The sequence below is a fragment of the Ixodes scapularis genome, unplaced genomic scaffold (genome assembly GCF_016920785.2).
Source record: "Ixodes scapularis isolate PalLabHiFi unplaced genomic scaffold, ASM1692078v2 PGA_scaffold6__148_contigs__length_123643588, whole genome shotgun sequence".
NCBI lineage: Eukaryota > Metazoa > Arthropoda > Arachnida > Ixodida > Ixodidae > Ixodes > Ixodes scapularis.
In genome coordinates this window covers 83,692,862-83,716,468 of record NW_024609881.1, presented here as the reverse complement: position 1 = coordinate 83,716,468, position 23,607 = coordinate 83,692,862, and the positions used below count along the sequence as shown (strand labels likewise).

The following is a 23,607-nucleotide window of genomic DNA, read 5'->3' as shown; positions in this document are numbered from 1 at the left end:
AAAAATAATTATAATTTCTGGAAGAAAATAACAAAACAGTATAGTTTATTTGATGTTTTACAAAATGATTACCGATGTCCAAGCATAATAAATGTATTTTTTAGTGATTTAGTTAGTTTGCTACGTTTCTTTCACCAGGTGGCGTCAGTTCCTTCTCGAATCCCGCGCGTGCGAATTACAGCTGAAGCTCCGTCGAACCTTCGTTAAACTTCGCGTCAAGTTCGCAAAAAGTCAAACCTGGTTGAACTCAAGCTTGGGCAGGTTCACGACAACCCTATTAGCAACACACAAAAAAAAAAAATATCAACAACGCCAATAGTAATAAAAAAGTGTTTTTGAAGAGGAAACTAAGGTGTGTGACCCTGCATGGTCCTAGGCGCTTACTATTTTCATACATCTTTACTTATGAAAAAAGTTAACTGTTCTGAACTTTGGCAATATGACGCCTCGTGAGAAAAAGGTATCGCAGTGGTTAAATTATTAGAGTTGAGTCTGATAACGAGACGAAGATGATGTCCGTGATCAGTCGACACTTCTGAGCATAAATTTGTCGCTGAATGAAGCTGAATTCAATTTTCTTCGGTCTAAGAACTGCTGCAGCCTATTGTGGCGACAGGAAATAAGTTTCTGATTGGAGAGAGCGAGCTGGGGTGAATATTATGGAAACAAATATAGTGGTTCTTAGGTAATTAAGCCGATAAGTTTTACTTTACAGTCGTACCCTGCACGACGCCCGCTGTGGTCAGTAATGTTAGCCCAAAAGAACCATTTTCTTTCTTGCAATGCTTTTTTCCTATTTTTTTTAGTCAAATATGAAACGCCACGTGTACTCGAAGAGAGAGAGAGAAAGAGACTATTGAATATCAGAAGGCTTTACTTCATCTCAGAATTTCGCATGACGCTAGCAAAGGTGCTGGGATGAGAACGAATTGTTGTACTCTCCATGCTAGCATCCAAAACTGCACGGAACTTTTAAAATACAATATGTCCCGCTCGCATCACGGACACATGTCCCCAAACTTCACCGAAAAATGTGATTCGTTGCTTTAAGATGCAACATTGAACTGATTCCTATAGTAATAAAAGGCGTGACGCCCATGTCGCCTAACGCAGCCTGAACTATGAGGCGTGTGCCTTTCTATTGGTGCTCCCGGATGGAAGGATGTGTACGCGTCTTGCAAAATCTAACGCACCCCTCATACGTTGGGACGTTGCCGTGACCGCAGATTGATTTTCATCGGAGACCGACCTCTTTTGCGGAGCAAGGAATGCACGAAAGCCTTATAATATTACAATAAACTGATTCCCAATGATAAAAAGCCCGATCCCCATGTACTCCAACGCCGCCTGGACTCGGCCAGTCTACCTTGACGTTGGTGTTCACCGTATGAAAGACGTGCATGCTTTTAGGTGCGAAGCTCCTTAGGGGCTATCCATATCCGTATGTCCGTGCGCCGTCCGGCGTGCCCCTGCTCGTGAGTTCAGCAGTGAGAGCAAGAAAAAAAAATGAAAAAAAAAAACGTCCGGCGTGCCCCTGCTCGTGAGCTCACGTGCAGGAGCTCACGAGCTGCTGCTCGTGAGTTCAGCAGCGAGAGCAAGAAAAAAAAACATGAAAAAGAAAAAATGAAAAAAAAAAGAAGGAAAAAAAAAAATAGGGGACTCTGAGATGCCATCCCATCTGTCTTCTTAAAAAAAAAGAAAGAAAAAAAAAACAAGAACACCCCACATTCTCCCACTGACATGAATGAAAACGGCACCATCAGCACCACCTATGACCAAAATCAGTATCATCAGCACCACCCGAGCTTCACCCCAATCAACGTCGTTCACCACGTGGAGATGCGGTAATTTTTTTTTGTGAAAGTCGACACACCCCTGCTGAGTGACACGCCTGCCGTGGCCGCGTATTCATATTTATTAAAGGACCAATCTTTTTTTTAGTTTTTTTTTTAGTGAGGTAGCTCATTTTTATTGGTAGAAGGCCTGGTGCTCACGCTTTCCAACAACTCCTTTACTCTTCACCTCTACGTCGCTAAGGATACGCTACGTCCTGGGAAAGGCGTGCGTGAATCTTGCGAAACATAACACTCTTCTTGCACGCTGATACGTTGCCGCGGCCGCGGACTGATTTTAATAGAGAGACCTACCTCTCGTAGAGAGCGAGGAACGTATGTTTACATAAGCACGGAATAATGAACTGATTCCCAATGAAAGGCCGGAAGTCCATGTCTTCAAACGCCGTCTTGATGTGCGCCTTGCTCTCCGCTGTAGGCAAGACGCACGTATTTTGAAAAATCTAACACCCCTTAGACTTTCGTTCTGTGCTGTGTTCGCGTATTGATTTTCATTGGGCACCGACCTTTATTACGGCGGCGCGAGGAATGCTCGAAGGCCTTAAAATGTATAAATGAACTGATTGCTCGTGGTGAAGGACCTGATACCCAGGTCTTTCCAACCTTGGTGTACCTTGGTGTGCGAAAGACGTCCTTGCGTCTCGCGAACTCTATTACCCCCCCCCCCCCCCCCCCCCCCCCCCCTTGCACGTTGGTACGTTGCCGTGGCCGCGGATTGATTTTTATTTGGCAGACGGCGGCCTCTATTACTGCGCGAGGAATGCATGGAGGTCCCGGTTGCTGCATGCCCGCAGGTGTCCATCCTCGGGGCCCCGTCGGCGTCCTGACAGGAGGAGGTGCGGCCAGGCGCGGTTTCAGCAGCAACATGGCCGACTGAGTCGCTGAACCAGGAAATCCAACACAAGGTCATCATGGAGGACTTCGAACCGGTCAGTGGTGGCTCTGATGCACGCGCGCGCAAGCGAGAGAGGCAGGGCTGATGGTGGAAAGCCTCTTCAGAGAAAATGAAGATGTCAACCTGTTTAGGCTGGTTTCCGATGGAGGCACACGTAATGAGCTGTGCTGTGCATTCTGTTTATTTTTTTTTTTTTTTGTTCCGCCAGTGGTCGAGTTGTATTAGGCAAAGAAAAGAAGCAAAGGCTAACTCAGGTCGGTGTAATGAAAAGAAAAGAAACGTCTCGTCGGTGTCCTTCGTGGCCTTGTTTCATTAGGGGTAACATGCAACGAACGTTAGGCGCCAACATAACGAGCTTCTTGGAAACCAGAGCAGTTTGCCTTGTCCACAAGCGTTCTCTAGTGTCACGGGGCGATCGCGAGCATGTTGTCGTTTATTTTGTAACAAGACATAGTAAAAGAAAAGAACACAGGAGGCGCAGCGCACAATGTTAGGCTCTTGTATACGGGGAGACGGGGTGGGAGCTTTCGAGTGAAAGAAGTTGCTTGCATGCGGCATTGTCTTTGAGCAGTGTTTGTGTGCTGAATATTTGTCTTTGAGCCTTTGTTAGTCAACAAGAGGTACCACTGAAGAACGTCCCAGACAGGTTTATCGGAGATATCTTCGAGTAGAGTTTGTCGAATGTTCAGCTGAGAATGATTTCTAACGTACTGGTTTTTAGACTTTGATGCGGATGAGTGAGGGTGTGCTGACTTGCTGGGCACACCCTCAGCCTTACCCAGACCGCTAAACGCCGTATGACCAGCCTTATGATTTCTAAGCTTTGCCAACAACAATAAAGTAATATTTAAGAAAAAATTGGCAGACGCTTCAGAAATGCAAAGCGTTTGGTCAAGAGTTGGGCTTCCCAGTTTGTAAGAAGTAAACTATCAGGTGTAACAGCATCTAAAAGAGAGGTAAGAGCCTTGTACATGCCGTATGCATTCCCCGTCATCACCTGACATGCTCAGAGTGTCCAAATGAGGCAGGAAAGCACGAAGAGAAACTTATTGAAAAGTTTCTGAGCGTCACCTATCATGTTAGATGTTTTTCAGATGGTAGCAAGCATCTGACGAATAATTTAAGTAAAAGGAGTTAGCTCCTTTATCAACAAAAACGGTAAAGCAACTTCTGAAGAATCTATATACCTCCGAAGGTTTTGTTGACTTTTTCATATATAAAAGAGTATCCAGAAGGTGTAGTTTTTTTTTATTAGGATGATCTGAAATCTGTTTGCTTTTAGCTATGTTGGTGCTATAAGTTAGGCTATTAGCTAAATGTATGTGTTAATCTAATCCTGCTGTTTTATGTGTATTTTTATTGCTTGGTTTGTTGTTTTTCGGTCAATACTTTTTACGTGTGGTCATTGTATTTGCAATCTGTCTTCTATACATATAACGATGATGAAGACCTGTGTTTGTTCATAGTTAGTGACAGACCATAGACTTTTTTGTTTTGTTTGTTGTTGTTGCCAGCAGCAGGCTATGAAAATTGTTTTTCGTCGTTGAACTGATTTTCCCTCCTTGGACCTGTAACAATATGCAGAATATTGTAAATAAATAAATAAAATAGATAAATACACAAATAAATAAATATTCACCATAGAATGAGGTAAGGTGTCGATGAATGCTGAGGTTTTCAAAAGAATTATTTTTTTAAGACTCGCAAAGCCATGCAGTCTTGAACCAGAACATTCAATAGCCATCTGTCTGGTTGGGCGGAATAATTAAACAAAGGAAGGCGTCCACCCAAGCCCTACTACTTTTTTTTTAGAATCACGGTACATACAGACCACGCCACGCCAGAAATTATAAATAGGTCCCTCGTAGCTTTACAATCCGCCTACGAGCACGGACTTCGAGACATCCCCAAACTCAAAAAGAAATAAATGCACGTGCTGCTTCCCAATGGCCATCGCCACAGACACCCCCTGAATAAGAGGCCGAGTAGGCTTCGAAACGTTGAGTTCCCAATTAGGGCTTGGTTGGGTTTCCTTCTTCGTTAAATTAAAGCTTACAGTGTACGTCATATTCAGTTGACACTATTAACTTACAAAAACTAACCTATATTGTCGCCTTTTACTCTGCCTTCTGTCCGGTCCCCAGGGTCAGCTGGTCTGGTTCGAATCGGGCCTCGGCTACAGCCTCCCCGGCGAAGTGGTCGAGTTCTCCAAACCCGCCCAGGTCGTCACGGTACAAGCGGTGGTTTCGGGAAAGGTAATGATACCTATGCTGAACGCGGGTTCGTCTGCTTGTTGCACAGGGGTTCGCGATGATATCAGAGAGTCAAACTCTTATATTGGCTGATTGAAAAAGAAAAATATAGTGGGTAGACCTTGGGTTATCTAGCATTGAGGTCTGCCCACAATCCTTTCAGTTAAAGCCAATCAGAGCTCGGCTTCGTTTTGACGTCACACAACCCCCGCACAAGAAGGGACTTGCTCTTTGCTCTTCGTATAAGCGCGTGGCGAGCCGTCCATCTCATTAGCGCTTCGCAGCCAATGAGAACGTGGCCTTAGCCGATATGAACGCCGAAGAACCAATAACGAAGCTTGAGCCAGATAAGCCACGCCCTCTTAAGCTGTCAGTGACTGTGCGGAGCGCAAGTTAGTCTGCTTCTTGCGCGGGGGATGCAGTGACGTCAGAGCGCCGAGCTCTGATTGGCTCAGATAGGAAGGATAGCCGGTATCACCTGCATTCTAGCTGCCTTGAGGTCATATCCGTCACCGCATCGTCCGCTGTACCACCTCTGACTGCTTGCTCGGCTGCTCCGTGTCACGTGACATCCCCTGGAGATTATAAGCGTAATGGCGGGTACCCTTTGTGTTTCAGTGCCCTATCCATTAACAGCGGAGTGTGGTCAGCTCGTGCGGTCTCATTAGTATGTGGCAGCCAGTCAGAACAAAACACCACCCGGAGTCAGCAACAAATTCCGATGGCCGAGCGCCGTCAAAGTTCTTGCACGCCATAGCCCGTCGTTTTTTAGAGACAATGGTTTTCCAAAACATGTCGTTGGAAGTGCGCATGCGCGGGAGACTGATCTTTTTAAAGATGGACGAGTATCTTCTAATGTACCATTTTACAGTCATGGCGTTATGGCCTTGTGTTTTATACATCACAAGCGTGAGTTGATCGGTATAGACTATTCATGGACATTGCATACACACGTCGAGGTAAAATTTTTGTTTTTACGTTCACGAACGGCATGTTTTGAAAGTGTTAAGCCTCGGTTGCACTGTCGTACATCGTACAACGTACAACGTACATCGTGTCATACACGAACATTTTTAAAGCGTGTTCACCGATTTTTTTTTTGTATGATGGATAAGAACAGTGTTACTGGGGCTTTAGGATCATTCAATGTTTCAGTTGGGACGAAATGCCTATAATTCGCCATGGCTTCTGTGCTCGAAGCAACACAAGCATGGTCTTGGAACCTCGGTGTTTTCAGTCATCCAGTGTCGAGCGCCAACTGCAGAGATAGATATTATCGTGTTTATTCCACTGTGCAAGATATTATCGCGGTGAAAGTGGCCTTAACAAAGAGGACCCAGAGGGACGGACACTTGAAGAGTGGACGACCATTTCATGTCGTACCTAATCCTTTCATGTGGACAGGCACATCAAAATTAGTTTCCCCGTAAGTCAAGAAATTAGAAAAAAAAACGGCGTTTAGGCAGTGCTCGTTTGGTCATCACGTTTGCATTAATCGAGAGAATTTTTGTCATAAGGACTGTGCTTTGAGCGATGAAAATTGATGTCCGGTGCAGCCGCAGTCGTTCACGATTCACAAGCTGTCCAGCGTACGGCGTCGCCAAGATCTAGGTCCAGATGGCGTCGAAGACATGGTGCAGCTTGGGTAAGTGCCTCAAGCCTCGCAAAGAATATTCATGAAAAAAACAAAAAAACACACACAAAAACATGTCTCTTCTATTACATAAAAAATGAGACATATACCATACTCCGTTTAACCCTAAGCTGACAGTGCGGTGGGAGCTACGAGCCCACTGAAACAATCAAACAGCGCTTTCTGCACGTTAGAATGGGCGGGAGTGTGGTCACGTGACAGAAGAGCGATGTTTGACCAGTCCAATGACCGCGTAACTTCCACCGCACTATCAGCTGACGGCTGAACGGAGTATATTTCATGACCCAGATAACCCTTTGACAGGAAAAAAAAAGTAAATTCCTGTTTTCGACGCACTCAGAATATGCTTCGGTGATTTTTTTTTTTCTTCTTTCTTTAGCCCTGTTATTCACTGCCAGTGGCTATGCGCTTTGCGGCGCTATGGCGATTGGGGTCCTCCGTCATCTGTTTATATCATTATTAGTCGAATCCGCAGTGCTAGATTAGGTAACGTAAACACTGGACCAACATCGTTTTTATACGAACGAAACTTATATATATATATATATATATATATGTGTGTGTGTGTGTGTGTGTGTGTGTGTATCAGTTTCCGCGTTTCGCCGTTGATTTCTAAGAGACTTTCCGCTGTTTTCCCAGGGACCTGAGCGAAGCGGCCCTCCTGTGGAACCTCAAGATCCGTTATGACAAAGAAAAAATATATGTGAGTGTTTGAGCCAAACGTTGTAACGCGGGAATTTGAAGAAAAGCCAAGCGCGCTACACTCTGACGAACACTGTTACGTCTACTCTCCCGCAAAGCACTTGGGGGAAGCCAACAGACCTTTTTCAAAAGCCCGCGCCTTCACCTGTCCGCCATTGCTTGATCAGGGACTCTGAGCACATGTATTGGACACGAGGGTAGCGTCAGCTTTCGGCGTGAGCTCGGATCCAATCACACGCTCGGTGTCCAAACAATGGCGACCGCCAATGCTGCCAGATGAACTTTTGAAAAGGGTCCATTGCTGATATCTATGGAGGAAACTCGGCAAAAAGCTAAACTAACAATTATGTTGATAAGAAAAAAAGACACTGCATTATAGCACAGAGTAGAGTGATATGCGGTGTTGGCGCAAACACGTTACAAGCAATGGTGTTACCCGTAACGCGTAACTTTTTTCGGTAATGCAGTAACGTATTCGTTACCCTTCAAAACTGTAACGGGTAACGCACTTACGCTGCTCATTTTGAGTGACGGATAACGTAGTTACGTAACTCGTTACAGATTCTTCCTAAGACTTAAAACAAAAAGTTACCCTTAAGTATTTTTCGTGTTTTTAGGCGCCGAGTTATATGATTGATTGCCCTCATCCCACAATCCGTAAGAATCAGAGCCGTCAAAAAGATAAGGCAATTATGTTTAGTTTCTGCATGGACGTAACGTTTCTGGACATATGGTGGGTATGGGCCAACGTTCCTATATTAGCGCAGTTACGGAACTGCCCATAGACGCTACTTCCACGAGCTGTACTCCCCTCTCCCCCCAGGACCCGCCTCCTTAACCTCCCGTCGATCGACGCGCCACCGTTTTGATGACGGCTGCTATGGTAACTGCAGTATGTTCTATGGAATACATGTGTTTTGAAGCACACCGTCTAGATGGCATTTCACCGTACTTCATGTAACGCAAAGTTTTGAAACAAAAAGATCTAGATGGCGCTTCAAACAACGGGAGGTGGACTGAAGAGGATGAGGGGGGTACCCCTCCGGGCGGGAGTTCCACAACGGATCTAACCTTGTAACATTGGCTTATGCGTATACCTGTGATGTCTGTAGAGTAAAACGTTTTAATTCATAAATACAAAATTAAAATTAAAATAAAACTAACGTTAAAGTAACGTGCATTACCTTTTATCGGTGACCGCAATGCGTTCCTTTTATTTTGAGGTAAGACAGGTCTGTAACGCGTATCTTTTCGTTGCAAGTAGCGAATGACGTATTTCGTCACTTCCTTTCGGTAACGCCTACAACACCGGTGAAATGTCATCATGCTCACTGCCACAACGAAGATTCAGTTCTCAACCTCTTTTCGACCTCATCATTCGCCCAGTTCCCTCCGGAAGGTAGAAGACACCCGATTCCTTAGAGTTTACTTCCAGTTCTCTAGTCACGTAACTTCGAAAGGAGTTGCGTGACTAGAAAACGAAGTCACTGTGCGCGCAGAGTGACTTCGATACATCGAATAAGCCGTGAGCCGAATGGAACTGTTTTCAGACGTACACGGGCAGTATCCTGGTGGCGGTCAACCCGTACAAGATGTTCGACGTCTACGGCGTGGACGCGGTCAACAAGTACCAGGGACAGATCCTGGGCACACTGCCTCCGTAAGCCCGCACTTTTCGCATTGTGTTGTGACGTGAAAAAAAAAAAATGGTGAAGATGGCTTTTAGGACGCCGTCCACGTGGATATGCCACCTGTTGGGAACATCAATTCTTTTGACGGTCCCCGTTGGGTCTTACCGGTTGTGGCGTCATCTGTCTTGACATCACCTGCCGGAGATGTTACCTAACTTGACGCCATCTTTTTTTTCTAAGAATAAGGATGAGGTTAAAGTTTATTTGCACAATAACACAAGTGAAAGACATCTGGCCCTCTTACACTGTGCACTGTCTTTGGGAACGTCGTTGGTTTTGACTTTCCCATCAGCATATTTACCCGTTAAGGCCCGTTCACACTCTTGCAACCGAGTGCGACCGAGAGAGACCAAACCGGTTTTTAAGCCTCTTGCGATCTCTTAGGACCAGCTCCGCTCAGTGCATCCGGTCCCAAGAAGTCTTTCTCGGTCGTACTCGGTTGCAAGAGTGTGAACGCGCCTTAAAGGGGTACTCCGCCGATTTTTGAGCTACCTCAACTAACTATATTTTCTGACTCCCAGGCCTTTACCCTTTCTGGAATGCTATTTAATATCGTGAAATTCATAATAGTTATTGCGAAATCGGCAAATGAAAATGATGCAAAAACAGACATTCAAATATACCCGCCCTTTTCAGGGCCGTGACGTCAGTGGAAGTTCAGCTTGCCAGTCGGGCGAGCAGTCTAAAAAATAGAATATGCCAATTATTTGTTCCGTGCTGGAGCGCGGGGACTGGAGCGAGCTTCCAAGGCATTCATTTGACACCATGAAACTGCTTCAAATCAGTTGGGAACAAATTCTACAGTCCAAAGAGTGAACCCCTGCACTTCCAATGACGTCACTTTTTCATTGTTGCCAGTAGAGACTTTCAGTTTGAAAAACACGGTGAGGACCAAAATTGTAAATTCAATAACTTCGTGAAAAAAAATTATTTTGACCTAATATTTGGGATACTATTTTGGCGATGTTGATTGGCGAGTTTAGCAAAATTTAAAGCAAATCGGGGACCATGAAGAAATCGGCGGAGTACCCGTTCACACTCTTGCAACACTTCACACTCTTGCAGAATACCAGCTGTATATCTACGTTATTTGTTGGATGCCGAGTATTTTTACGTTGTGTGATGTGGCGCAATTTCTGATGAGTCATCTTTTCAAAATGCCTTTCGTCACCTTTGAGGGGGGTGGGGTGGGTTCAGCAGTTGTGAGGTCAGACTTGAAACGCTCGTTGTGACGAAGGCCACCCTTTGCTGCGGCCACATTAAAGCCACCCTGGTCTGCAGACATCAGTCACCGCGATATCCGTGGCTCGTAACTTCGGTTTATAACATGCAATCAATGCCTCAGCGGACACTCGGGTGGCGGCTCGTGTCCAACCACTGCCATGATGAGAATAGCAGAACTCTAACAACGCCTGGAGCTCAGCACGTGTTTTCTATTTCGCCAACCCCAGCGCGTGGTTGTGATTAACGTTGACGGCATAGGATAGTCACCAGGTCACGCGTAGCCGCTTGTTCTGGCTCCGAGTTGAGAGGATTAACGATGCTTACATTTCTCGAATTTCTTTTTTTTGTGGCGACCCTAGAAAGAGAAATTGAGACAAGTTTATTGAGTTATTACCGTTAGGGAGTAATGCGAACTAGTATTTGGCGAAAGTAGAAAATCGTTTCATGGCTTTTTTAGGAGTCCTACCTTCGTGTATTTTTCTGAAATGCACATGCAAGGGCTTTCTCCAACACGATGAAAAGCAGGTGTTTGATTGGTCCACCGAGCTTCCACCACCCTGTCCGCTTAGGGGGTGAACTGGGTACATATAGACCATTGGCCATTCCAACAAGTAGCCTCCTGTGCTCTGCCATCTTTGTCTACTCGGCTGCGGAACGCGTTCTGGACATACGCAGTAGCTCTCATCTCTGAAATAGCAGACGCCACGCACGCGTCTCTTTTAATCGGGTGGCGGCTTGCGCCACCTATCCTCTGTTACAACATAAGCTCAGCAGTAGAAGCTTTGCTTCCAGAGCGAGCTTTTTGCTTCCATGCCCGCTTCGACGCACGCTAATTCAAACACGCCGGAAGGCAAGCAGCGCGTACTGGAGGTGGAGTACCTTGCAGATATTTTGTTTCAGCAGAGTGTAGTCAAAGCTTGCGTTTAAATTTAATTCCGCGGAAAGACGACACCCAGCGGCGAAAACTCAAAGTACGCTTGGCGTCCGAAGCGGGAGTTGCGTTAGCTCTCCTGCTTCCTGCGCGACTCGTCTGAACCGCGGCCGATGCAGGTAGGGTAGGGCGGAGAATAAACATAAAGATGATTTACATCGTGATTGATATCACGATTCTAGTCGGGATTCAAATCAAACTGGTTTAATTGTGACGACTTAAGTCAAACCTTTCCCACAAAATAATCCCCAAAATGTATTTTGTTTTAGTTGCCGTTTGTCTGTCATATTATGCTTTCTGTGTGCTTTTATTTTGTATTTAATGAAATCAAAGAATCGTCTACCAAGAAAAATTTATATCAGGTAAAACACGAGCACAATACAGTGGCAAATCTGAGCGTTGGGCGCTTTATTTTTACCATTACGTAACGTTCTATTGCAAGTAAATAAGAACGGAGAAGAAAGAAACGAAGAATAAAAAAGTAACATCTTACTCCAAAAAAATATGAGCGCCAAAAAAAAAAAAAGCCTTACTGATATAAAATATTAAGCTGTTTTTTTTACTATGTGGGGGTTTACTCAGTAACGATTTACTAATTAAACTGGGGTAATTTTCGCATTGTTTTCAGTGATTGGACGGATAGATCAATCAATCTGTTATGTTACAAAAATACATCAAACGAATAGAAAGCACTATTTTATGGCTATAATGATTTAAATCGCAATAATAGAATTTTAGTGAAGTCTGATTTAAATCAACTAAATTTAATTTGCTTAATATATTTTTTTTTTGTTTTTAACTCTGGATGCAGGAGAAATAGTGCAACTCTCCTTCCGGATGTCAACTTAGAGTCGAGCTTTCGCTGCCGCGTGACGGGGACCCGCGCATGCGCAGAGCACTTTTTGAAATATTTCCACTGGTGCGGCATCGCGACTTATGTCGCCGTTCAGCGTATATTATAAGTAGTTTGTGAATCTGACTGACGCGTCTTTCTCTGCTCTTTTTTTATTATTTTTTCTTAATAGGAACTTTATCATGATTGAGTAAGTCGTCACACATCTTTGTCAGACTTGGTGTTTGTAGGCATCCTGACCTGCATGCACATGATATTAATCTAGTCGCATGCTTATTTAAGTATAGTAAGAAAAGCTTACTATATTGTGTATTATATACTATTATTACTATATTACTATGCTAGCTAATTTACCAATCAAGCAGCGTCAAAAGTGCAAGTCATTGGGCCTTTTCTGTTTATGGTTGGTTCAGCGACGATAGAACACGTACAGAAACATGACGAACAACATGACGGTGCGTTTTTGTCGTTGTCTGATTGGTCCGATCAGCTCGTAGCGTCGGCTGCGTCTGGACGTAGAGTGAGGCCAAGTGTAGTTTTTGAGGGTTGGTCGACAAAGCGACAGAGGACCAGGTGTGTGAGCATGCAGGGGAAAGCATTGATCGCAGCTTTCGAGTTTAGGTAGTGAACGTCGTAGCAATTAGATGCTTAGATCGGTTTCAGGTGGTGCTTGGAAGGGTTATTTCTAAAATAATGCGCGAGCGCGAAAATCCCTAACGAACGCACAGAAAGAAAATCTACATTCTTTCCTTCCTTTCCTAAAACAAAAGAGGCGCACACGTACACATACACACGTGCGTTCGCTCGCGAAGACAAATAGGACAAGTGAGATGAGGGACCAGAAAACTTATCTCTTACTCAACTGGCGCGCAAGTTCCACGACACAAACAAGAAAAACACTGCTGAAGCCAAATCGGCAAAACAAAATGAGCATTGGAAACGGCTTGAAAGGACGTAAAATCGGTGCAAGCGAACAGGCGGCAAACGGACGTCACTAAGAATTTCCATACGACTTCCAACGCACAGACGATGACCCCTTAAACCTGCGGAGCCCGTTGAAATCGGTTTTTGAGTCCAGCAAAGCGTACCCACCGCACATGGGCGCACGTGCTCAAAGGCGCCTGAGGGGGATAATTTAGATGATTTACTCTCTCTCTCTCCTGCCCTAACCCCTCTTACTTTCTCCTACTGCCTTACCCCCCCCCCCCCCCCCCCCCCTTTCCCGCTAACACACGGACAAACATTTCTTCCCTTGCCTTTGGCACTGACGGTCAAAGTCCAAGGCCAACGCTTCTTGGGCCCGCTTAGAGATTTGCGCTGTATTGTTGGTGCCTCCGAAGGCCCCACTGATACGGCTAACCGGAGGGGACGCTACTAATCATCGTAGCCAGTCCAACGCCCTGAGCGAATCACGTGACTTGGCTCTCCGCGCGTCGTCACTGCTCCAAACTGCAAGGTCACGTGACATGCCCGAAGCCTTTGATTGGCCCAGATGCCTCATAGGGTCCGCTGTGGTTCATCTTGGGGTGAGAGTCTAGCTTTGTCTGTTAACGCCGGCGCTCCTCGGCAGCACCTGGCTTCCTCGAGGCATTCGCAAAGTTATTTTCACCAAAGACCGTCGCGCCGTTCACCATCTGAGTAGACATCGACATGTTTGCTCGGTGTCGTCAGACATGCTACTCCATGGATTGGTGCTGATTCTGGATGGGTGGATTGCTTGATAGCGGTGGATAGAAGTCGGTGGATTCAGTAGCCTCAGAGCGGGAAGTGGTAGCGAAGACAGTGACTCGCTACGGGGTTAGCTGGCTAGCTGTGTTTCGAAGTTGCAAATGTGGTGTGACCGGCGGGAGTCCGTGTGTTTGTGACGGTTGCAGGCACCTTTTCGCGATCAGCAGCGCGGCTTACTCCAAGATGAGCAAGGACAACGAGGATCAGGTGATTGTGATCAGGTGAGTTTCTTTTGTTTAGATCGTTTTGAAAGATCTCTTTTACGCTGCAGAAAATTATCGTATACACTTAGGCGATGACTACAAATTAAAAGCATTACCTTTTGCTGCGTAAAATGGCTGACTTACTCCATAATTTTCGGACATATCATCTGACGGTATATATATATATATATATATATATATAAAGTGTTCGTAATGTTTTCTTTTTGCTGATCTTCCTTTTGTTTATTGCTATATTGTAAAGCTGGTACGTTTTGATAAATGCTAGTTGGGTCAGCCAGCGATTGATGTGTCACTGGTTATGCCTGGAAACCCAACTTCAGAAATGTGGAGTTCTGCTGTAACCTTCGAGCATTAAATTTTAGACGATATAATTATATGTGGTGGAGATTGATGGTGCCTTTAAAAAGATTAACGTTAAGGCACTAACAAAATAGGTGTAACAGGACAGAACAAATCAATTTGTAGTAATAACTATGTGAATGTATGTACTGTACACGACTACAAGCACAACTTCCCAGGTGCCGTCCTGACAGGCATACAGGCAAGCACGTCCTTGCTCGCATGAGCAGAAGCGTGGTGACGTTGAGTATTCTCCGACTGGAGGTCATAACTATAATTAAGCTATTTGAATTTATTCCGTCTCTTTAACTCGTCACGTAACCTGGTTCGGTTCTGTTAACCCAGGATTCTTAATCTCAACTCACGTGCGCCACACTTCGGTGGTAGTTGCGCGTCTCGGCCACATGGGAGCAGGACTGCTGGCTCAAAGATGCGCTCCGAAAGGGATCTGGAAACTAAAAAGGCGTTCAAAGTGAGCGTTTTGTTTAACACTGCAAAATGTTATTTTTATTACTGCGGACAATATGAGTTGAAACAGCCCTCCATGCTTCTTCTGTTTACCTGTCAGTTTTTAAAGCGTTCATGCAAAGCATATCTTGGAACGTAAAACTTTGGTCTCAATCCTTGAACTCTTTCACAATTTGAGAGATAATAGAGATTGTGAGTACTTAAATCTTCGTAAAATGAGTTGATTTAGTTGTTTTCGATGATTCCCAGAACGTTTCTGATCGAAATAATACACTTCAATTTACGAAACAGAAAGTAAAATACTCAAAAGTAGCTATAATGAACGAAATACACTGGAAGTAATTCATTTTGCCAAATCGACCCTTTGGCGGAGACCAGATATGACATTAACCTTTTTTTCTATGCGATGCGTATACTTTTCGCAGGAACAGTTTCACGCGCGTTTTGAGAAACACCTTTTGTATGCCTGTCAATAAATTGAGTAAAACGGAGAATAACGTTTGAGTGTTTGGACAGCGTGAAGTCGGTCTGCCTTTGTGATATAGGACACTGGTTCAGACAGCAATGATGCTCGCCAAGACTGAGGCAAGCTTATGAGATAAAAAGTGCAGTGTTTCTGGGATTTCGCTTCCCCTTCAGAAGATACCATGGAGGTCTAAATTCATGTTCAATTTATGTGTGTGTACTGTCGAAACCGGGTATAACGAAGTCGGTTATAACGAAATAGCGGCTACAGTGAAGCGATCACGATTTCCCATTCCCTTTTGCGCTTCGTTATAACCGAAGTTGTTTAGAACGAAATAGCCGATATAGCGAAGTGGTTTCTGATTCCCGTCGACTTCGTTATATCCTTTCTCGACAGTATATGCGCGTGTTTGCGGGGGTTTGAGGTATGGAGGGGGGTCATACTACATGTCCTTAGTTGGTTTGGCATGTCGATCTCCAAGACTTTTCCGTTGTGAGTGACGTTACTGTCGCTTTGGTTTGAATGTTATCGACGCAGCGGCGAGAGCGGAGCCGGTAAAACGGAGTCGACGAAGCTGGCCCTCCAGTACCTGGCGGCGGTGAACCGGAGTCCGAGTAATCTGGTCACCGAGCAGATCCTCGAGGCGTCGCCGCTCCTCGAAGCCTTCGGGAATGCCAAGACAGTGCGCAACGACAACTCGTCACGCTTCGGAAAATACCTTAGACTCTTCTTCAGGGAGTGAGTGTGCAGCTTACTTAATTGTCTGTATGCCTAGGATTCCGCGTTTTCGGAATTTTTTTTTTTTTTTCGTAAAATTCGGAGGGTCTTTATCGGAGATTGTTGACCGCTGAAGATTCGGTGTTTATCGAAGTTTATGTTAGATTCGTAATTCTCTGAAAATTGGATTTCAATTTTACCGTGTTCGCAATTCTTCAAACTTCAAAAACAAAATAATTAAAGCCCGGGCACAAACGTATCCTAAATTTATCAGAACTGACCTAATCGAGGATATTCCTGCAACAGTATTTGGAATTGGTGCCCTTGCCATTGGTAATGCTATTTATGCCACGACAAATATTGCAAAGAAGTACTACGGTACTTTGAAATAACTAAACTCCAGGGCGTAGTAGCTGGGAAGCTTGTAAGTTTCAGCCTCTCTCCCTCTTTATTGAAACCTAAGGGTTCATAGATTTCACTTTTATGAAAACACTACCGCTCCTTCCTTTATGAAGCACACATAGTATGGCCCAAACTGGAAATCTAAACAACGACTTTCGTCGTGGCCCATAGGTCATGACCCGTTGTCCTGAAGGAACCTTCAGGTGCCAAAGGAAACTGAAGTGGCCTCTCCTCAGGACTGTGCACTGACACTGTGCTCTCATAAAACGTATTCAAAACACCATTTTTTTTTCCTTGCCGTTGTGACTTCAAATTTTGGAGTTTTCCGGATAAATCCGAATGGACGCGTGCATTTTGTCGGGAAGTGTTTTCGAATTTTTTTTCGGATTTAGACGAAAACACGGAAGCTTACATATATTCCAGATGGCATAGATACCCTTCCTATGAATGTTAACAAGAAAGCTTGGAACATCAACACATCCTGATAAAATTTTCTGAACTTTGTGCGGTGCTATATGGAACGATTTGGAGCACGGACCCTTCTTCGCTCATTGAATGTAAAGACATCAATTAGATATCTATGAGGAACCTCGGCAAGATGCAAAGAACGTTTTGTATGTATCTTGGCAAAGACGATATATATAGGCCTAGATGTCTTAGAGACTCCTGCAGCAGTTCAGTTTTCTTTCTCAGTATTTATTACTCTTAGATGTGGTATAAACTACAGTTAAAATTCTCGCTAGGCACAGAAAGTACAAGCAACTCAGTTTGGTGGCCCTTTTGAAAATTACAAGTTATAATCCGTCCGCACGATGACTTTTCCAAAGCTCTATGGCAGTCAAAAAGTAGCCATCATCAGAACTCGACAAAGATAGCGAAGTGCACGCAGCAAGGTTACTGAACAGTTAAGGTTTTGAGTTGCGAACTAAATTGACAGTGGATCATCACTAAATTGCACTCGCAAAAACTGGTGGCGCTCCATCCCGCAGTGCTTGTTTTTTGTTGTTTTGTCTTTTTTTACAACGGGATTTTCATGGGGACAGTAAAGAGTTTCTAATATTCAGGTTTAAGTCAATGTCACGGAATAGAAACCGCAGAGGTGCTCTGGCACCCCGAGCCAATGAGAGATTTTAAAATTTTATTTCTACTGTTACCATTTTCAGTGGCGTGATCACGGGCGCCAACACGACCGACTACCTTCTGGAAAAGTCCAGGATCGTCACACAGGTTGGTCAGAGCAACTCATGCCAGACATTATTTTGCCGGGATGCTTACTGAAAATTGTGTGCTTCATTTACGGGATAGCATGCATCGCCGCCACTGCCCAGCCCTCGCTCCACTGCCGCTTTAAGTTCGCGTGGCTGCTTGCATAAGCGGAATCAAATATGGCGGGACCTACGAAATTGCCGACGCGCGTGCATTGTAATGACATCCTCGTTGGAAACGCTTCGTAACTACTTTCAGGCTACGCAAAAAAACAACCAAAAAAACACACAAAACAAGGTTACAAAAAACGACGCGTGCCTCCTCAATTACCACACCATCTGCTCCCTTTACCGCCCAATCAAAGCTCTGAAAGGTATAGATGTACCTTTTACTAGAACAAAAAAACAAAAAAAAAAAAACAAAAAAACACACACACAAAAAAACAGAAGGGAAAAAAAATAAAAAGAGAGCTTCCGTAATTGCAGGACAACACGCTTCGGACAGGCGTTATTTAACCCCCTTCCTCATATTTTCCTCTGGTCAGTCGACATGCTCTAATATGCCTGTAAGAAACTCTGTTTTAACTTGCCAGACGACGTGCAGTCCGTTTGCCCGATGAAGCCAGGCAGGTATCATAGACTTCTCTGCTTGTAGATGACATCCTTTCTTCTTTGCAGGCGACTGAGGAGCGCAACTACCACGTCTTCTACGAGCTCCTGGCAGGACTGTCCGAACAGGACAAGGAGAAGTACGGATTGCAGACGGCCGAGAAGTACTTTTACCTCAACCAGGTTCGTTGGCGTTCACCGTGTCCTTGCAGCAGAGTCGCGGACGAGGGAAGCTGTTGGGGACAGCTGACGTGGCCGCCTTGACAGCCTATCAGAAGACCGACGACCAGTTCGCGCTTTCCACTTTCTCCCCGCTTCCTTCTCTCCCCCCTTCTGCCCTGTCGACCGTTGCCTGTTTCCTCCTCCCCCGTGGTGAGGAGGATCTTCTGCCTTGCAGAATCTCGTGCCTGGTCGTCGGCCTTTAAGCGAACGCGCGCTCTGACGTCATGTCGCTGCGGTGATACTGCTGTCGACGCTGAGCGTGCTCAGACGCTTCCTCACGCGGAAGTGGTGCCCAGACCGGGTCTGGGCAGTCGCGGCGTGTGACGTGTCGGTAGTAGGCTCGCCGCAACCGCCATTTTGGCGCCGTTCGTGAGCGCGTTATTTCACTGGATTCCTCCACTAATAAATGAATCCTAAACGAACCACTCTGGTATGGAAAAGTGTCTTACTCCTACGAAACATGGAGTCGGTTCGGACAAGACGATATCTTTCGGAATGACCTAAGGCACTGCGTGTATACGCATCTGCTGCGCACTAATGGACCGTGGGCAGAAAGATGGCGGACAGCGCGATACCATGGTATCGTCGCCATGGACTTCCTACTTAACTTTTATGGCGTTACATCACTTTTGCGGGAGAAAAGAAAAGTTTAGGTACGTGAACGTTTAGAAGAACCAAGCTTTGCCCCTTACGGTGGTTCTGCCATTAAAACAGTAAAATTGGCTACATTTAGGTTTTGGCGTGGATGAGTTTCGGTAAGTTGTAGGCATTGAGAGACTCTAGTTTTTTTTGTTTGTTTTTCATGCTATTTCAGGGTGGTGCCATGGAAATGGCATGCAAGGACGACGCCGAAGACTTCCGGTCTCTCTTGTCGGCCATGCAAGTTCTCGGAATGAGCTCGGACGAACAGGACGCCATTTTCCGAATCCTGGCTGCCGTTCTCCATCTGGGAAACGTATACTTTCACAGAAAACCCGTTAGTATATTTGTGGTTTCTTAACCGTAGTAATGCGATTGCAATATTTCTGACTGACTGAAATTTTGGCCCCGCGTGCGTGCGCAGCTGAAGCACGGCCAAGAAGGTGTCCAGGTGGGCAGCGAGGCGGAGGTCCGTTGGGCGTCGCATTTGTTGCAGCTCACCGAAGACGGCATCCTACACGCCCTTACTACCAAAACCACGGTGAGTAGTCGCCTAGGAAACGCATAGCCAGTTGCGGTGCGATTCTGTGGCACGTAGAACGTGTGGTTTCAATCCGATTCCGCTGGGACTTCAGCGGTTAGTTTAGCGACTGACTTAACGCGTGGAATGTACACTCGATCGATAGCAATTGCTGGAATGGAGATACCGGCGCTAACTCGGGTTTTAGACCCCTGGCGCTCTTCCGGAACCTGAACCAGCCAACCAACGTCGAGCTAGGGGCTGTGACGTCATCACCTGGCTCAGCCAATCAGCCTCGAGTTAATCGGCGGCTTCGCTTTTCGGCTTCACAACTTTCTAGACCACCCCTGACGAGACGAAGCACGCTTACCGGGAATCTAGCAAAAGTGTAAAGGGGTATTGACTTCTATTGATGTCTAAACGAGCATTTGCAATAACGCGTTTCCAAACTGTCTTTTCAAGGATGGGTGCACCCCCTAGGGTTGTTCCCGATGCGTGTGGTCTTCTGTAATAAGACATGTCTGTGAACAGTAGATGGCGACACTACCTTTCGTTTGGACTGTGAGTTAACTTCATTTACTAAGACCCGGGTCTGACACGTTCGTTTGGGCTTGTAGTACACGGAACCAGTTAAAGTGCAGCAAAAGATGGTCACTCCCTCTGCGGAGGTACAAGGGATGCTGTGTTTCTAATCGGGACAACGTTTGATGTCCTTGGCGCACTGTGGCACTGTCTCCTGCCGTATTAAGTAACCTCGAAATCGTTATTTTATACAGTAAGATGTTTCTAGTGAGTGCATTCTTGTCAAGTTGGATAATGGTGCCAATCCCTGTGACGTTCTTAATCAGGAGGCTCGAGGAGAGAAACTTACAACGCCTCTGAACATCGACCAAGCCCTGGACGCCAGGTAAGAACTTTCTACGATCTGAAAATAGTAACAAAGACGTTTTAAAAGGGTAATGCAACGATATTTGGTTTAGATGTTATGCACTCTACCCGAGCATACTGACGCGAGTGCAACACAAGCTTACTGGCACTGTACGAGACAGCTGTCTAATTATAGCGGCTTGTGTCTTCGCTCTAGATGAGATGAACGTTGGCAGCATACAATCGGTAAGAAATCATGTTGTTCTGATGCTAGTTCGCAAAAACAACAAAAGCCAGTTAATAAACTTCAGGGATTCGTTCTCAGGAGTATTTAACAAACGTTTTAAAACTCATTTTATTGTTTATTTAAAAGGTGTTATGTTTAGACAGCGTCCCAGACTTACGGGAAACGCACGGAATATAATCGCGAATAAATCAAAAATCAAGTTAAGAAAAAAAAAAATGAAGGAACTTGTATTGTTTGAATTATATCTCGGTTCTACTGAGCTGCATACGAACTCAAGTTACACTCTGTGGGAACTGCTGGTGTATTCTCACTGTGACAGGTAATGCCCTTTTATCAGGCGTGCTTGAGGGCATACCTCCCGGGGGTCTTTAGAGTAAAACAGCTGACGATAAAAATAAGATATTTTGCTTTTAAGCTTAAAACATATGTGACCAAAATTACGTCGCGTCGCGCTGCCGAGCAACGTAGTCATAGCAACTGCCGCTGACGCTATGACGTGACCGGATTGCACGCCACCACGTCACAGCGTCAGTGATGGTTGCTATTCTTACGCCACACAGCGACGCCTGAAGTTCCCCACATGTGTTTCATACTTTAGTCCCTGAACGAGCTTTTTTTCCCAATATCAACATCATCTCTGTGGCTTCGTGTTTTCTTTGTGGTTGGTGACAGGTAAAGAGTTAAGTGGAAGTTCCTCCCTCCTCTTTCCACTTTAGCAGAGTTAACGCTGGAGAGGAGGTTGCCTCCTCTCCAGCGTTTGCTCTGCTAAAGTGGAAAAAGGTGGGAGGAGCTTTTACTTCACTCAAATTTACTCTTAAAGAGGTACTTTGGTTGTTTTCTTCATAGTCCCCAATTTCCCAGATAATTTGCTAAACGCATTAACAAACATCGCTGAAATAGTACCCAAGTAAGGTCCAAATATTTTTTTGCGAACTTATTGAATTTATAAAATTGGTCCTCATTGCTTTTCTTTTTTTTCAAACAAATTTTTACTGGCAACAACGAAAAAAGTGACGCGAGCGGCAGGCTTGGATTCATTCTTTGGACTGTAGGATTTGTTCCCAACTGATTCAAAGCAGTTACACGACGTCAAATGAATGTTCTCGAAGCTCGCTCTAGAGCTCGCGCAACAGCCTGAAACAAATGGTTGGCATAGTCTATTTTTTAGACTCTGCCTGCCACTGATGTCACGGTACTGAAAAGTGCGTCTATATTGGATGTTGGTTTTTGCATCATTTTCATTTGCCGATTTCACAATAGCTATTCTGAAATTCGTGATACTAAATAGAATACCAGAAAGGGTAAAGTCGGGGAATTCAGAAAATATAGTTAGCTGGGGTAGCTCAAAAAACAGTTTCTTTTTTTTTGCTTGCAGTGTGCCTTGAGCAAGCACGCGATTTATGAGTAATGATTTGGCAGTATATCTGAAAGAAATAAGATCACAAAGGCATTTGCTGACGATAAGTTTGTGTGGTGGATCGTTTCAGAGACGCCGTCGCCAAAGCGCTCTACGCCGGCCTCTTCTCGTGGCTCGTGTGGCGCGTAAACCAGGCAGTTTGCCTCAAGGACACCTCTAGGACGACAGCCATAGCCATCCTGGACATCTTTGGCTTTGAGGTAGGCGTTGCGGTTCTTCTTGTCTCTACATTAGGGTGAAAGATATGCTTCGTTTAAGATTAAAGGAGCCCTGAGGAGCTTTCGTAAATTGCCTAAATAGGGTGACAATTCACTCTGCTGACTCTAATTAGTACCCTAGAAATACCTAAATCATGACGATACGCGGCCGATTTCTCTATTAAAAAAGAAATCAAAGATCGCAACACACCGAGGTCATCTCAGGCGATGGGAGGAGGAGCGATTTCCGAAACCAGGACCACTGCCAGCGAATAGTAAGCGAAGGATCCTCGATCGCGCCTCCGACCGGTGGACCCGCGGAGTGATATCTCGAATGCGCGCGGCTCGTCGCCCGTGAAGTCCCTCGATCAACGCTTTGCTAAGTAGCGACAGCCATTGATGTGCCGACGCGCTCTCCCATTGGTCCGTGCCCGCGTTCCATTTCCGGTTAGAATGAACATGGTAGATTTGACTAGACCTCACTCCGAGCATGCTGTCGAGTAACAGTTTGGTACCTTGGTGTTCGAAAACCTATCCGCGCCCAGCGTTGTTCTTTCTGGATTGTCTCGTGACATGACCCGCCGGAGTAACTCGGAAGATTTCGAAGACAGCCATGATGGGCGAGTCAGGAAGAACATGGCGGACCGCGCACTAGGAGACGACATGAGCGAGGGGAGGGGGCGGGGGAGGAGGACATGTCGCTACCTCGCAGAGTTTATCTAGGGATGTTAGTCGACCGGTCAGCCCGGACACCCAGACTTCGGCCAGTTTTTTTTAATCATTCGTGCTTTCTTAGCAGTCAAAGTCAATACTGTACCATCGCAGCCACGCTTTGTTGCGCCATGACTAACTTGACGACAATGATTCTGCCCAGCGAGTGCGCGCTCGAAAACAGACCAGCAGACGACCGAACACATCGCTCCCGCGGAAGACGAAAAAACAAACAAACATAGTGCGCTGTTTTTGAAACGATAAGTGCAGTATTACGTTCCTTCTCCACGATAAATTAACATTTGTCTCATACTGTTATTTGCTCGTATCATTTACAAAAGCATACTTATTCTGAAACAGCAGCGTTTGCAATGTCCACGAAATGTCGAAATGCGTTTTCATTGGTCGCACGTCGTCCTGGCAGCTGGAACATGCTCCTCCTCCCGTCGTCTGAGATGAACTCGGTGTGTTGCGATCTTTGATTGCTTTTTTCATAGGAAAATCGGCCGCGCATGCTCGTGATTTAGGAATTCTTAGGATGCCCGAGCCCGCACAGTGAGTTATCGCCATATTT

General features: G+C 45.4%; 1 protein-coding gene across 1 annotated transcript in view; it reads left to right on the top strand.

Annotated features, from left to right (window-relative positions):
- Positions 1–2,709: 2,709 nt before the first annotated feature.
- The window catches only part of LOC8043069 (unconventional myosin-XV), a 62,424-nt gene continuing 41,526 nt past the window's right edge, over positions 2,710–23,607 (top strand). The window contains exons 1-13 of the mRNA XM_042294836.1: positions 2,710–2,782; positions 4,893–5,003; positions 6,557–6,645; positions 7,294–7,357; positions 8,907–9,016; positions 13,930–14,004; positions 15,818–16,018; positions 17,563–17,626; positions 18,283–18,396; positions 19,250–19,411; positions 19,499–19,615; positions 20,443–20,501; positions 22,196–22,325. Of these exons, the coding sequence (XP_042150770.1) occupies positions 2,765–2,782; positions 4,893–5,003; positions 6,557–6,645; positions 7,294–7,357; positions 8,907–9,016; positions 13,930–14,004; positions 15,818–16,018; positions 17,563–17,626; positions 18,283–18,396; positions 19,250–19,411; positions 19,499–19,615; positions 20,443–20,501; positions 22,196–22,325 (1,314 nt within the window). The 5' untranslated portion in view covers positions 2,710–2,764. The remainder of the gene's footprint in view (positions 2,783–4,892; positions 5,004–6,556; positions 6,646–7,293; positions 7,358–8,906; positions 9,017–13,929; positions 14,005–15,817; positions 16,019–17,562; positions 17,627–18,282; positions 18,397–19,249; positions 19,412–19,498; positions 19,616–20,442; positions 20,502–22,195; positions 22,326–23,607) is intronic.